General features: G+C 39.5%; 2 protein-coding genes across 2 annotated transcripts in view; one reads left to right on the top strand and one right to left on the bottom strand.

Annotated features, from left to right (window-relative positions):
- dpep1 (dipeptidase 1) overlaps positions 1–3332 on the top strand; it is a 7210-nt gene extending 3878 nt beyond the window's left edge. The window contains exons 7-10 of the mRNA XM_029462789.1: positions 976–1060; positions 1837–1912; positions 2030–2165; positions 2901–3332. Coding sequence (XP_029318649.1) covers positions 976–1060; positions 1837–1912; positions 2030–2165; positions 2901–3080 — 477 coding nt within the window. The 3' untranslated portion in view covers positions 3081–3332. The remainder of the gene's footprint in view (positions 1–975; positions 1061–1836; positions 1913–2029; positions 2166–2900) is intronic.
- Positions 3333–3800: 468 nt separating this feature from the next.
- On the bottom strand, positions 3801–16182 carry slc22a31 (solute carrier family 22 member 31). Its single transcript, XM_029462775.1, has 9 exons — positions 15703–16182; positions 12823–12926; positions 11781–11935; positions 9406–9574; positions 8686–8831; positions 7652–7760; positions 7322–7536; positions 6479–6590; positions 3801–5269 (listed from the first exon to the last, which is right to left on the bottom strand). The coding sequence occupies exons 1-9, from the start codon at positions 16090–16092 to the stop codon at positions 4831–4833; spliced, it is 1839 nt and encodes a 612-aa protein (XP_029318635.1). The 5' UTR covers positions 16093–16182; the 3' UTR covers positions 3801–4830.
- Between the last annotated feature and the right edge of the window lie 286 nt (positions 16183–16468).

Raw genomic sequence — 16468 nt, 5'->3', positions numbered from 1 at the left:
ACAAGACCATTATTTCAATATTTTAAGAGATTTAATGCCATTTAACTAAGCTATTTAGCTCAGGTCTAATGGGACTTATGGTCGGGATGAAATTGCCGGTGACTAGAGTGTGCTAGTGAAAGAGTTCTCTAGTTGATTCCCAAATCAAAAGTTTTAGACATTACTGCCATTTCTACACAGTTCGTATATGTGTAAATACATATTTCTGAGACATTATACGTGGACCTAACAAAAACAAACAAAAACTTAATATATTAAAACGAAACCTGAAAAACTGAAACTAAACATAAAACTAGCACACACACACACACTAACTTAAACTTAAACTAAAACAAAAACTAATTGAAAATTCAAAACTATCATAACTTTGGTATGAAGAAGTATAAAATGAAAATGACTTAGTACGAGACTAAATGTTATGGAGCTACTTTCCACTGCCGATATTGGAAGTGGTTTGAATATGAAAAAGCAGAAGACAGCTTGACTGCAGTACAATGCCTATTGAAGGCTTTGAAAACATTTCCTGCCTTTACGGCTTAGTATCTCAGATAACACACGTAAAAGCTCTTTATAGTACCAAAGGGCTAAAAGTGGTTATAAATTGCCACCTTGTGTATATTTCATCTGACAGCAATAATGTGAAGTTTCCTGGTTTGAAGGCAATAAAATAGTAAATAAGAAAAGGGTTATGGTTGCAGCACTATAAAATAGAAAACAGATAAAGAGCAATTCCTTTGTAACCAAGAGGTTTATTGGATTAAACAACAGAAGGTCAATACCCTCGTATATTTGGATTGTTGTCTTAATGCATGTCATGGCCCAGGTCACGGTCACCATGTTCCTGTTCTGCACTTCCAGTTTCTACAGAGTGTCCCCTGCCCAACAAAGCAGAAATGATACAGCTCCATCTTATAGATTAGAGTTTCTAGGTCAGTTAGTGCTCACTGTCATGTAACATCCTATCTGTGTCTCCAGAACGAGACAGGAGGAATCGTCATGGTGAACTTCTACAACGACTATGTGACCTGCGGCAAGACCGCCAACCTCTCACATGTTACCGGTAAACTGCTGTCATGACCATGTCAATCTCTGTAAACCTGGTTAAATGTCTTCGGTAGCAGTCCATGCATTTCGGCATCTTCTCAATGTTCATACATAGTTCCCATTCTCAAATAATAAAAAGATCCACAGGAGAGGTTTCAGCATCACTCAGATCTAGGGGTGTAAGGAAATAACGATACAGTATCGTATTATGTTTTGTGATACTCTATCCATTTTTTATTAATAGTTTACATACAAAGATTACCTCAATTACTAATACTTTATTTCATTGGCAAAGATATGTGCCCTCTCAAAGTAAAGCGATGAAGTTAGATGTCACAGGGTGTGTGATGAATGCAAATCCCTCCTTTCTGGTTGCATAAAAAAAGAAAACTACTCAGACTTTATGTATATAGCGGCATGTTCTATATCTGACATTTGTATATATATATATATATATATATATATATATATATATATATATTTTTTTTTTAAATCACATCATCTTGGATTTTCGCATTGGAACCCGTGTCATGATATGTATCGTATCTCCAGATTATTGCAATACACATATAATTAGGAACCATTTAGTCAAGAATGCAACCATTTTTTTTATTATAATCTCGCAGTTATTTTTTCCATGTAGAAAACTTCCTTAATTACCCCCTCCAGTGCGTTACCATGGGCTGGACTGGGCTCATCTTCTTAGCACTTAGAAGGACTCTAAGTAATAATGTCTGACTGTTGTTTTCTGGTAATATTTCTGATTTTAAAGTAAGATGTATTTCATCATAGATCACTTTGACCATATAAAGAAAGTGGCCGGAGCGGGCATCGTTGGTTTTGGTGGAGATTACGATGGGGTTAGTAGGTGAGTACAAAACATTCTAACGTTGAGCTCAACACTAGGAAGAGAAGTTTAAACAGTAAAAGACAACAAAAACTTCTCTGAAGTAAAATCGTATTTCCCTGCACGTCTCCCTCTCAGGCTACCAGAGGGTCTGGAGGACGTGTCAAAGATGCCCAAAGTTGTGGCTGAACTGCTGAGGAGAGGGTGGAGTGATGAGGAGGTCAAAGCTGCTCTGGGAAACAACCTGCTCCGAGTCCTAAGCAAGGCTGAGAAGGTAACAATGTCATCAGGGTTGTTTAGGATTTGGGCTTGGAGACTACAAAACAGGAAAGGTCAAATGTCAAGAAGAGATGGCTGCGTGAGGGTTCAAATTTGGGATCAACTGGTCTCGGGGATCAATTTTGAGAGGCTTTGAAGCAACACATGGTTTTCACGAAAACAAGAGTTTCCTTGGGCCCCAATTACAATTCTCCCATTTGTTAGCTCAAGTCTGTACTACGGGATACCTATAATGATAAAGGCTGAAACACCTTGTATCCATCTTTGTCTAGTCTGGCTTAGTACATTTACTTAAATACTGTACTTTCATTTTATGCTACTTTCTACTTCTACATATGATTTTATACAATATGAGGGACTGTTGTAGAATAACCTACCCATCAGTATATAAAGGTATACATAGCATGAATATAACAACCACGTAAACAATACATTATATTCCTCTCATACCTTCTGTACATAGTGGCCACAACAATAAAAACAATAAAGCTAAAAAACGACATGAAATTGAGAAGTCAAAAAAGCAGTAAAACAATATGTATACAAGAGGTGCATCCAAATGTTCAACTGAAAGGTTTAGATCTCTGTTATGCAGCTTAAATACTTTATTTTTTTTATCATGGAGGGCCTGGTGCTTTGGTAGCAGGTGGACCCTGTGAGTGAGCACACACACACCTGTCACAGTGCTTTTCTGTCTGCTGCCTGACAGTCTTATCTTTGTGTGTGTCAGGTGCGTGACGGTCTGAAAGGCAAGAGTCCAGATGATGTTCCCATTCCATATGACGAGGTGAAGAACTCGTGTAGGACAAGATACGGTTATCTGAACGCTGGAGCCGTCCACTCACTCAGCACACTGGCCCTTCTGCTCACACTGGCTCTCCAGGCTCTTATCACATTAACAGCTTTATAATCTGCTTTTCAATATAACTGATGGTATGTAGTCAAGAATATGTCCTTGTATACTAATAAAATCCATTTTTAAAAGGATGTCATATCATGATGCTGACAGAAACACCAGGATTACTCTACTTTGTCCCGAAGTTGTGTGTGTGTGCTGTCCTTTTACCCCTTGGGTGTTCAACGCTGAAACTTTATGAACTTAGGTTTAGCACCACAAACGAATACCTCTTAAAGTAGTACCTTTTCTCACACACTCTCTCTCTCACACACACACACACACACACACACACACACACACACACACACACACCAATTTAAATGTTGGAATTTTCATGTTCGTAATTGTAATGTACACATCAGGTAAGAAGGCACATTTGACTTGATTTTGTTCTGTGACTTGATGGCATGATGGTTAAAATAAAAACAAGGAGATATTTATTAGTTTCTAAGGTTTTCACTTTGCTAGGACATTGATAAAAAATAATAATAATCTAATCCAAGTTTCTCTGACCAACTTGGACCAACTGAAGAGCTTGAATCAATACAAACGGCATCTCCTGAAGTATTGTGCTTTTCTCCTATTACACACGGCAACCTTGAAGAGTTCAACATCCTTTCAGTAGAAGTGTTGAAAGAACTAGTTTCACTTTGCAAGACGTTATGACATTAACAGGCAGAATGTCCTCCCTGTTTAACATTACATATAGATGTTTTAAAAAATTAACTCAGGTCGCAGTTATTGTGAAAATATCATATGCCCTTGAGTTAAGGCCAACAACTATTTTCTCATTATTTATTTTACAAATATAACACAAAAGGACACAATTTATAGTCATAAGACAGAGAGCAGATCCACTTTGTGGCTGCCAACTACAGTGGTCAGTACATTTGCAGATTCATCATTCAGTGTTTAGCTTTAAATAACAATTTGAAACTAAAGTGGTTTATAGAGTACACACACTCGTCAGCCTAAAGACAGAACTCCCAATCATCTGGTGTGTATCTGGTGCTATTTTCCCCACACATCACCAACATTTCCCCATCAAGGAAGCAATAAAAATGCCAGAAGAATATCCTTCGACTGTCAACATATTCAATGATCAGTGCATCATTTAGCTCCCCCTTGTGTGCTTCACAAGTATAACAAGACTCCAAAAAAATAGTGTAAACTTGTCTTGTGGGCCCCTGGGAACCTCTCAGCGCTGACACACTGATGGTGAACCGGACTTAATGAAAAGAGCATGAGTTACTAATATATGGACATAGTACCGCTGCTCACATGATCGCCAGTAGCCACACGGTTGAGCGAGCTTCTCGGGTGAAAATTGTGACTGACAATTCGGTTTGAATGCGAGTGTGAGCGGTTTCAAGGGAATTTACAAAAACAAAACAAAAGGCAAAACATGCCATGTAACAGATCAAAGGGGGACTCTTTTCTAGCCCTCACAGAAGGTTTTGACGACCAAAAGCTTTAGCTAAAAGAAGCCCACTGTTTTTCAGTGCATTAACGGAATCTACGTGAGAAAATGCCACAGCACATTAACGGCTTTAAAAGGTCAAACATAACAAGAAGAGACTTGGCAGACTTGGAGCGATCGATCTAAAGTGCACTGCATCCAAGCCGAGGTCAGTTCTTCAGTTGAGTTATGACCAACTAGTGACTTAGACAATATTTAAATGAAGGACGATGACCGTCCGTAGAGGTATATCTAGAAGAAGGAGGAGGGATAATCCGAGTCTGTTCAAAGGAGGATGAGGAGTTAAGATATGACCGCTCCCAGTGTCTCATTCTCTTGTCCCTGCATTTCGCTGTCTGACAGCAGAGGGGGATGAGTTGGCACAGCGATCCTATAAGGCAAATTATCTTTAGTCAACATCCTCCTGGTGGCAGAGACCAAGCGGGAATAGTTATCTGGGTTGTACTCCGACAAAGGAGTGCACAGTAACGGCAGGTTGTCCCTGTCGGGCCGGGACAGGAAGAGAGGAGGCCGCCGCTGGCTCTCGCCCTCCTTCAGCGAGTCTGGGAGCGGCTTGCGTTTGCTTTCAGGCAGGAGCATTATGCAGAGAACAGAGAGGACGGCGAAGGAAGCGAAGATGACATGGTGGAGAAAGTAGCCACTGTTGTTCTGGAGCTCCATGAGGGAGGAGGCGGCCATGCCAACACACCCCGCTGCCAGCACCAGGCCGAGGCAACCACCTCTGAGAGAGAGACAGACAGACACAGAGACAGAGACAGAGAAGCAGGAAAAGGAGAACGCAAATCAACAGGGGGAGGCATCAAGGTGGAATGATCAGACAATACTTTATATCTTGTGTTGGCATTTCTGTTTATCTCTATACTTGCCAACTTTACTACCATGTTTGTAGCAATCAAACCCAAGACTATTGGCTCGTACAGAAGACGTTATGTAACACAAAAATGTTTAATGTTAAATCATTTTCTAAAACAACTGGGCACTGTGCTTTTGAGCAAACATTACTCAAACAGAAGTAAACTATGTATTTGTAGGGGACTATTGTTTAGCCGCTACTACTGCTAATTCAAAATAAGCTATTGTAATAGCAATTTAAATGTCTACTGTTTAAATAATGTTCTAATAATGTTACAAGTGATGATCTGCCTATTTCTCTTTCTTATGCATTTGCACAACTTTACAAATTCCCTTAGCAAGCCAGGGTCAACTGCCTTTTCTTGTCTTAATGGGGGAGGCATTGTAAGACAGGACACAGAGGGTCCTCTCTCGTTAGATTTACATACTGATTAACTCTCTGAGAAAGAATCTTGGGTGTGACATTTGTTTTAGTGTTTACATAACTGTTATCAAGGACACGGTCAGGATACTATGTTGCTCCAAGAAACAAATGTTCATGTTTATATACCCAAAGCTAAAAGGTTTGAGTTTCCCAGGACTGGGTTCATCAGATTGGAGGAGATGACCTTACAAACATCAAAAGGAACTCATCTAAAGGAGATCATCTTTGGTTTATTGCTTGTTTACAGTGAATAACAGATGTGCTGATCAATCACCTATTGACTGATGTTTTATTGTTCTATAGGTCATCCGAAGTTTGTCCCCTGTCCCCTGCTGTGTTTATGACTCGGTCACTAAAAAGTCAAGGAAACAAGTGTGTGTATAAATTGTCTATGTATCCTCATTCAAACTGTGCCCTCCTACAGACTATGTTGTATTCTGTAGAACTGGTGCCAATTTGAGATCTCAAATAAATGCAAAAAGACAACTCTGTCTCTATCACCATTTATTTGACTTTATATACATCTCTCCAGAGTAAAGCAGGAAAACTTCCACAACACTATACAGAACTTCTAAGTAGGATTAAATCATTGTTCGTTTTGGTCTTTTCATGGTATTTGTTGACAAGTAAAAGAAAATATCGTCAGACACTTACCGAATCACAGTCGGCATCACCTCACAGGCAAACAATACACTGAGCATGGCGAGAGCCTGAGAGAAGAGGAGACCCACGACAGAGAGCACCAACACCAGGCCTCCATGCAGATCTGACACAAAGGACAACAGACCAACTCAATTAATGTGCAAACATTATAACTGCAGCACCATTAACAGCAGAAATAATAAACATTTTCTGGCCTGGGAGCCAAAACTGGCATGATCCCTACACCTATATACTTATCATGTGAATATCGGTATGCTCATTCTATTGTCAAGGTTCCCGACAGGATGCGAACATGATCAACAGTGTTTCCTTCATCACTAAGCTTGCAAAGGTGATCAGTCCCATTTTATGATTTTACATTTAACACACGTTTTAAAAACCAAACCTCTGAGTTCATGAACAGTCAGCAATCTACTTTGTTACGTAGTCTTCAGAGTATGAATTAAAAAAATCTGAAACTGGTTCCACCTCAAGGAACAGGATAATGTCAGTGTTCCCAGTGATGCCTCAATAACCTTAAAGAAATCAGCTGTCTATCATGAAACATTAATTAGTTACGTTAAATCTAATTATTTATCAATAGCAGACTGATTCTTTTACTGTAAAAATGTTGGACAATGGAAAAAAGTCAAAAATAAATCTCAGTCTTCATTATATTTCAGATTAAGATTATTCAACACAATTATTGCTTGGCATTCTGAGCCCATAAATTGCAATTATCTCATCATCGCCACAACAAAACAACGGTTGGACGTAGGATTCATTTTGAGGCACAAATGTTATTTAAAGTAAAAACAAATATCGTTGGAAAGAAAAGATGTGGATGTGACATACACTGAGTGAGGGCCAGCAGCAGCAGCGATGACAGTCCAGTAATGATAGCGGAGAGCAGAAGCATACCACGCCGACCAAAGTGATTGACAGACAAGCAGATGAAGATGCAGGCCAGAGCTCCGGTTACCACTCGGAAGAAGTAGCTGAAGTAGAAGTTGGAGGAATAACTGTGCAGGTTTCTGGTGAAACAGTACTGGATGCCTGTACCAATGAACCTGAAGGAGAGACGATAGAGTTAGAACGTACACATTTCTGAAACCCAACACGCATCTCGCTTTTATCAGGAAATGGAAGGCTTGTCTATTTCATGGACAAGTCAGGTGAACTCACAGCGTGAAGCTGAGGATGAGGCAGTTCTTCCAGATTACACGAGTCCGACGCAGCTCCAGAACTGAGAAGTACCTTGGTCGACAGTCTTCTCCGTATACTGAATCTATCTCTATAAACACAAAAAGAGGATGAAAAAATACCTGGAAAGAATTAAAGCTATCCCCAAAAGAGCCAAAGGTGTTCTGGCTAGGAGAAGTTCAGCATGCCTGCCATAAGGCATATTACAATTGCAATGAGTTAATCAAAATATGGATTCAAAAAGGCTGGGAAGTCAATGAGAGTTTTCAAATAACATGTGCACGATATATAGAGTTATCCTCCACTCTCTTAATGGGTAACGTAAGAACATGGTCATACATGTGGCGAGTTCATTTTTCAGCTCGCTGCAGTGAGGTGTACTGCAGGACCCTGTGACATCACTGTTGGGTGTGGTCGCAGGTGCAACAGAGCAGAGCTTCTGACAGGATTCAAACTTTCAAGTAGAGAAGGCAGAAAAACACTGCCTTCCATCCGGGTCTTAAGTTACTCACAGGGTTACACCACAGTGTATACCGAGATGTACTAAGGCTGAGCCCGGGGTCCGATTCTGAGCCGCGGCCCTTTGCTGCATGTATGGATTTGATAAATTACCAAACATGACATGTGGTAAATCATGATATCAGTCAGGTTAAGAGGTTATTTAAGAGGTTAGTTCAGGTACAACCTCCGGGCAGTAAGGCCAAAACATGTCTAGCAAACTTAAAGGTGAATGTTTTAGATCAGATCTGAAACTAATTAAATGATAGATTATGTACTTTGTGTCTAAAACAGTTTGGGAAAGAATGACCATTTTTCCTGAGCAGTAACTCATTAAAAACGTGAATGAAACGAGACCTCATGTTAGGTAATGTTATATCAAGATAATGCTTGTTTTGTTGCCTGTTTTCCCAACAATTGTAATGGTTTATTTCATTCATTGTTATAAACTTTTTTCAAGAAAGAAAAACTTGGAGAACAGTGTGCGTCTGTCTGTGTGCGTGTGCGTGTGTGTATACCTGACAGCAGGGTTTCACCAGGGTAGATTTCATCTCTCAGACAAACACCGTTCCTTGTAGAGAATTCCTGAAGACTTCTCTTAACCTGGGGGATCTGAGCTGTGGCCAGCAGCCAGCGAGGAGACTCAGGAAACACTGACGCACAGCTGAGGAAAACAACTCTGTTATCATATCATATATGCATCAGAGAGATACAGAGCTCAAACATTCTCTGTTACATACACAGGGGGTTGAAAGATAAACACATGCGCAAATTGTGTTTTTTTTTCCCCTGGTACAATTTGTTGTCAAGAACAAAGAAAAAGTTGTCTTTGCAACATTATGTGACATCATTGATATGTAGAAGGCATCATCATACCTGTGGTTGTATTCATAAAGCCTTGCTATCTAAATTGTTCTGATATTTAACATCCTTAGTGAGTTCAGACACCAGAGCACAGGATGTGTTCGCTTTATAAGCTCCTCACACAAACTCAAAACTGAGAGCAAAGCTTACTACTGTAATAAACTTCAAAACAAACTGAAGTTAGAGACACTACCTTAAAAGCTCTTCTTGCTGATGTATAATACTTGTGAATGTTGTTTGAGTGTGTTGTTTTACATCAACGTGAGACTGGTACACTGAGCACCACTAAAGAATAATAAACTGCCCTTAAAGCTTAATCAAATACACACATGGGGAGTCCACGTCTGCAGATCAAATATTGCCACCTGACTCACCACCAATAGGAAAGCAGCAGGAGCTGAGGCAAAGTGGCCACAGCCTGGAGTACTGGCCAATCGCGGCACAAAACAGCGATGCCCGGCAACAGCAGCTCTGCGATCACTGCAAAGAAGCCACTGATCATGGCAACGATGAGACGATGGGGAGGGTCACACAGCTCCAACCCTGAGAGAGTGATGGGAACAGACGGATGATATCAAAACACAGATGAAGCAAAACTAATACATCTGTCCAAAACCAATTCATTTAAAGTCCGGACACGAAACTTTCACACATAAAACTACTGTTTGAAGTATGTTGTACTTGTGTTTTTATTTGGATTAGTTTATTGCTCTCATGCAGAACTAGTTCAACACAGAACAGTAAATTATAGTGGCCATGGAATTTCTTTCCAGCATTTTTGACCACGGAAAGAATTAAAAATTAATTTTTCACTCAAGAAATGGAGTAGCCAAACATTGTTTTTCTTGTTCTCCTAAAGATGTGATATTGATGTATAGAGCAATCTAACTGTATGTATTTGTATTTAGAGGAGGTGTGAGCTATCTGTATGAGACTAGCCAAAGCAAAAGGAAATAATCTGTGTCCCATCTGAAAGAAGATGAATCTAGAACAACAAGCTAGATAAAGGTGCTAGGAGATAAGGTACTCTTAACATCATGTGCTCATGTGTAAACATGTTTGGAAGTGTGTCAAGCTGTGCAAGTTTCTGCTGAACTTTGACCAACTTCCCCCCAGAGCTCTGATTCTCTTTCCACTTCCTCCCTGTGGAGGGGACAGAGAAGGAAAATGTGATGTTTACTTCCTGCTCACTTCCTGGCCTTCAGTTCTGTCCTGCTATTGTTTTCTCCTCTGTGTGGAGGAGCAGCACTGGCAGGACATCACTGAGAAACATTTCTCTCAGGCCCTCATCCCACCAGCCCAACACAGGCCTAACCTATAAAAACAAAATCTGGACTCAATCTAGTGCTGACCTTGCAGGAACGTGGGAGTATGTGCACATGTCAAATACATGTGTGTGTGTGTGTGTGTGTGTGTGTGTGTGTGTGTGTGTGTGTGTGTGTGTGTGTGTGTGTGTATTTCAGATGAGACCATCACCACCACCCACTCAGGAATGTGCAGTTCCTACAAGCGCTAACGGAGTTATAGTCCTATGCGGCGTCCCTCTGGTTTTAGAGGCAATTCAAAGTGCTTTACAAAAACATTAAAAGCATTAAGACTAAGTGCAAAATAAGCACATTAAATATCTAAGAGAATAGAAATAAAAACAAGCTCAAATAGAGTAAGACAGGTAATAAAACACAAGAATAAAAGTTATGAATAATTATATGATTTAGTAGAAGGCAGCAGGAGCAGATGGGAAGTGATTACAGATAATCTCCTGAACATTATAAGCTTATGTTTTTCCACAGCCCCTCCTTACATAATATACTGTTTAACTAATATTGATAACTAATGTGCCCAATAACTTGATTTTTACACAAGGAGAGGTTACAGGGGATCAAGATCTTTTTTATAGACACACCTACTGTATTTACTCTTTGAAGCCACAATTAAAGATCACGTTTGGTTTTGCCACTGATGCTAAGGCTACCGACCTTTAGGGTATTACATCAAAGGTCATTTAGCAGACGCTCTTACCCAGAGCGACTTACAGTGAACTAACTACAGGGACAGTCTCCCTGGAGCAACTTGGGTTGAGTACCTTGCTCAGGGGCACAATGGTGGTATTGAACTCACAACCTTCTGGTGTTCTGTTTGGACCACTAGGCCATCACCACCCGTATATGGTCAAATATTTGTTCCATAATTTCAGCTTGGACAGACAAACAAGAAGCATTAGAAAGGTAAGAGGTAAATACCTATCCCACAATCTGAATGTTTTTCTGTTTATAAAATAACTCTTTAATATTGACAACATGTGACAACATGTGAGGTTGAGGGACTTTCCCCCTAATGACACTTAAACATAATAAACAGCAGCATGTCTTGAACCGTGAACATCTGGAACCTCTTATTTAAATCACTGGCTTTTCTAATTTAACTTAATTCTTTACACTTTTGTTTCTGTTTTGCTACTTTATGTCAATATTTGTTATGTATATTAAAATCCCAGTAATAAATGAAACGGAAAAATGCTATTTGACACAAACATGACCTTTGGATAACACCGTGCCTGCGAAGGACTGCGAGGAGTGAAGTCAAAGAATCCAAATGTGCTCTCTAAAATAAACAAAGAAGTGAGCGGCTGTCTCTGAGGAAGCCAAGTTATTTTCTTTTCATTCCCCTGGAGAGGTCCATTACTGAATAAGGCTGCAAGAAGCTCAACTGCAAAATATTGTGGAGTTGAATGTGTGTGCAAGATACTCACTGGCAATGTACGAGGATATGAACACCCCAGCGAGCATGACACCCTGAGACAGACGCAGCAGCAGAAACACCTCCGCGCTGTTGGACAAACACACGGCCACCCCTAACAGACTGGACAGACTGATGGAGAGGAGGAAACATCGCCGACGACCCAACCTAAAAACACACACAGTCACATTATTATCAGATCACATCCCCAATTATGGTGCCCCAAATGATTTTTTGTTTGTTTTTATTTTTAACTGAATAAATAAGCAATTATAAAATCAAATTCATATGAATAAATTGTGTAAAATAGATGAATGAAACAATCATTTATGAAATCATTTAAGCAATTATTAAAACATTAAACTCGATGCATTGTTATATAACTACTTTTTCAAAAGTCTGCATTTTCCCAATGACACTTTAATTTTATCCCACTTTTTATTTAGTTAATATTAGTTCATTATAATATTAGCTATTCTGTTGATTATAGTTGCTGCTGTAAATAAACACGAAACACAAAAACCAACATCTTTTATTTATTAAGCTGCACACGGGTGCACATGATACCTAGCTGGCTAACTAACTATGTAAAGTTGTGTGTTTAGGTTATTACTCAACATCAAAGTGAAGAGACTGGTTAATTCAGAGTTACTTTTGTCAGTGTTATGATTTTATTTTAATTCATTTTTTTATGTTTCTCAAAAAAAAGACACGCAACTCTTTGAAGATCAGAAAGAGAGACAGTGCTTTCCAATACCTATACTGCACATAATACTACATCGTATGCCAGTGAGTCTTTCTCTGTGGTCGCTCCAACAGGAGCTAGCTAACACGGCTAACATTGCCTCTGATTTTTTAAATATAAATGTCTATAATGAAATACAAATGATATCCAATAAAACACTCTTTATAATAATGAGTTGACATTTTATAATTTCTTCAATTATTTCACAAACTGTTGGTTCATTTATCTGTTTTACAATATATTCACATGTTTATTTATGTCATAATGCATTGCACTTTGGGGTTCCATATCTAATATAATTATTACTTACCAGTCGCACAATGTACCAAGGAGGACGTATCCCAGAATCCATCCTGACATGAAGCAGATATGCTGCAAAGGGATTTTCCAGTAGTCACTGCAGACCAGGTTCCACTGCAAAGAAAGACAAAGAAGTACATTGACACATTCTCAGACCAAAATAAAACCCATTATTAACTTGGACAAAAAAGACAATAGAAAGCACTGACATTCGATTAGGTTAAACATTTGTAGTACAACATTTCATAAGCTTTAATTAAAACTGTTACACATGGTTCGCGGGCATCCCCAATTTGGCATATTGTACCAAAAGAAGTTTTAAATCTTATATTATTATTAAAATAGGCTTAGTTATTGCCTTAAATGGCTGGGCACTTTATCAAACGTTACTCAAACAGAAGTAAATAGTGTTTTCTTGGGACTATTTTCAGCTGTGGATTAATACACAGCTCTGTAGTAAGTCTTTACAGCAGCATCATGACATATGAGATCTAAAAATAAACTACAATGCCCACGTTCATTGCAATGAAGGAATGTGTCACTCATGTATGCGTTAATAATAGTTTTTGAAGAACTATGGAGGTCTGTTACATAAAGGAATAACCTACAGGCAATGCAAACATTCTTAGTAGAATAAAATAATTGTTGTTTTTTGTGGGATTTGTTGACAGTAAGAAAAAAAATGGAATATTAACATTTATTACACACTTCACAATAAAATCATATTAAGCATACAGTAACATTTTAGACTTAAACCAGTGCCTGCCTGGAATGATGGGACTCGATGGCATGCTTCAGAAAATGGGGTACTTCATGTGATTGGCAGTATGTATAAAGCACTCCCCAAATAACCTTTGAGTGAAGTGTATAAATCATAAATATGTGGTTAACTCAATTTATTTCTAAAATAGGATTCGTATATTCAAAGACCTTAAAAAGGTACATGAACAAATTGTTGCCATCGTGCTGCCTTCATCATAACTTGACACCAACACAGGGATTTGTGTGACGAAGCAGGAATGTAGATCATGTTGTCCCTAATTGAGTTAAGATGTCTGCTGACAGTGTTATTACATTAGAAAAGAGTAGTGCTCAAAGTAGAGCGTGCCAGCAGTTGGTTAGTACCAGTCTCCGCCTGGAAGAATTATTCTCCACTCCCGTCTCTATTTGCCCTGTCTCCTCTACGATGTACTCTGTGTGCAGTGAGGTATTTCATGACAGTGAGCATTACTATGGAAAGTCTGAAAACACTTGTCGTTTAAAGAACATCTTTATTGTTAGATCGATGCCATAAGACCTTTTTGACACACATGACAACATATGGCAGATTGGCCACAAGCAGATCAACATCGACACCATAAACAATGGCCTCAGAGATCCGGCTAGTAAACACTTCTTTCTCACAAAAACCAACAACACACATTTTGAGCTTTTATCAGCTGGTCGTGCAGGACTATTGTACTCTAAGGTGATATTTTGTCCAACCGCTGTTTTTGAAGGTGATGAGCCCTATTGTACTGTATTTAATTTTTCCATTAATAAAGTTTTCCTCTGTCGTCATGGGCAGAGGAAGCTGTTGTTGGGGAAGTGATCAGGGTCTCAGGAAGGAACATGGAGTCCTCAGACTTCCCAGCGCCACAGTTTGTCATATGGGAAAAATAAGGAAATGTCTCCTCACTACCATGATCTATTTCCTTGAGGCTATGTAACACAGACTATACTCTAAGGAGTAGCTGTGGGGGAATTATCCATAATGACCTTATCCTGCTTGTCAGCCCCCGATCTAACTTCCCAGGTTTAGAGACTACAGTAAATACTCTGATGTTGTTTGAAAATGTGTTACAAAATACTGCACGGACACAGATGTGAGGTGTTTGCACAGGGTCGAATGGAGTATGAATATTATATGAAGTATTGAATCTATTTGTTAGAACTTGTTATCAATATGTGCAGACTGGGATGGATCCTTGAATAGCTGAAGTCCAAGAAAACAGATGGCCGATAAGATAAACCCATTCCTGGTGCTTATTTACACAAGTAGTTACACAACAAAACACAAATCACATTGAAACCCATTGTCTGTGTTCAGACACTGGTTATATCAAGTATGTAAGAGACAATCAAAGAGGATGCTTATTCAGTTTCTCAAACAAAAAATGGATCTTAAAAGTAAACCTCACTACCCTTTTTTATGCACTCTTCCTCAGAGTCAATACTTCAGTTTATAATCCTAATGTATACATTAATATATCGTATTTATATGGTCAAGGAAGCAGTCATTTCCCACTGCCTGATTATCAGTGACCCTGGGAAACAGAGTGCCAGACAGCAGATACATTAGTGAAAAACTCTGGGCATCAACAAAGTTTTAACTGTTGAGCAAATATTGTCTGAATGCCACACAAACACAGCCGTCTTCATAACCACATATACGTCCAGAAGAGATAAACTGATTTTACTGGAACAAATCCAGTTCAGCAGGGCCAAACAAAAACATCAATTAGTTGTAAAAGTTACACAACCAAAGGTAATTGTTTCTCCATATAAATAGTGACAGATGGTAGTACCGACACGTGTGATGGGGTAAATAAACGTGGATAAAACATATGGATAAATCAACTGACCTGCAGTGGAATTGGATCCAGAAAAGTTGTTTATTATTGCAATGACGTAGCTACTGAGCCTCATTTCAGCCAAAACAAAATGTGGCTAAATGAGTTTGTCCTCTACTTTACTTTACTAAACTTAAAGCCAAACACAAATACAGACCTGAAATACTACATTGAATTTAATTAATCTGACGTGTCGGTTCAAAGTGACTTACAACCACGAGGATACAAACTCAGAACAGCAAGACGCAAGATGCCCTGCAGGATGACTAGTTTCTTACCTCAGTGACAAAGTTGCTCTGGAGCCCCGATACATGGGCGTACTCCCACCCTACGGTGCAGGACACCCTCTCCCTGGGCACCTTTTCGGAGAAGTCCGAGGAATTTGATGGATACTTGAACAATTCACAGTGGCTGAGACCGCTGCCGTTCACCCAGGGGATGGTGAGGCTGAGGTATACCTGTCTGGAGAAGTTGCTGGGGAGGAAAGTGGATGGCAAAAGCTGCGGGTCGGGTTTGCAGTGATACGAGTCTGGGATTTGAGTGTAAAACACGTCGCTAAATAGATTCAACATGACCGCGAAGTTGGGGAACCAGCTGAATAAGACCACGAGGCGGTTGTAGCGTCCATAACCACCGGTGTGAGGGAATATTTTCGCCTCATAATCCATTTGAAGACGAGTGTTGCGCAGTGAGTGCGCACGCTCAACAGCCTCGCGATGCAGCCCAGCAGCGGGTAAAGTGCTCGTGGGAGAAAGAGGGCGGAGGCAAGTGGGGATCGACCTATGAGACCCCTGCTGCTTCAGTGACTAACAGCCGGTTGGCTCCTCAGTCACACAAAACAACAGTCAGCACACAACTGAAGTTACCAGACATCTGTTGCTATTACTGATCATCGTATTAGGTTTTTTGGACTAAGCGTCCATGTGACTCAGTAGATGATTTACTAGATTGAGTTAATATTGTGACAGCTTGTTGGTAGATGATAACATATCAAATCAAATAATTTATAATTCACTTTTCATTGCTAAAAATATGAACTTTTGA

Source organism: Cottoperca gobio, chromosome 3 (genome assembly GCF_900634415.1).
Source record: "Cottoperca gobio chromosome 3, fCotGob3.1, whole genome shotgun sequence".
NCBI classification, from domain to species: domain Eukaryota; kingdom Metazoa; phylum Chordata; class Actinopteri; order Perciformes; family Bovichtidae; genus Cottoperca; species Cottoperca gobio.
Note: the sequence above shows the minus strand (reverse complement) of the source record. Positions and strands in the feature narration are given on the sequence as shown.

Bases quoted from the DNA above. Each gene is read 5' to 3' on its own strand.
- slc22a31 (XM_029462775.1), bottom strand. From the start codon at position 16,092: ATGGATTATGAGGCGAAAATATTCCCTCACACCGGTGGTTATGGACGC. The intron at 7,761-8,685 runs GTATACACACAC...TTGTGTTTATAG, and splicing joins TGGTGAAACCCTGCTGTCAG to AGATAGATTCAGTATACGGA. The intron at 5,270-6,478 runs GTAAGTGTCTGA...TCTCTCTCTCAG, and splicing joins GTGATGCCGACTGTGATTCG to AGGTGGTTGCCTCGGCCTGG.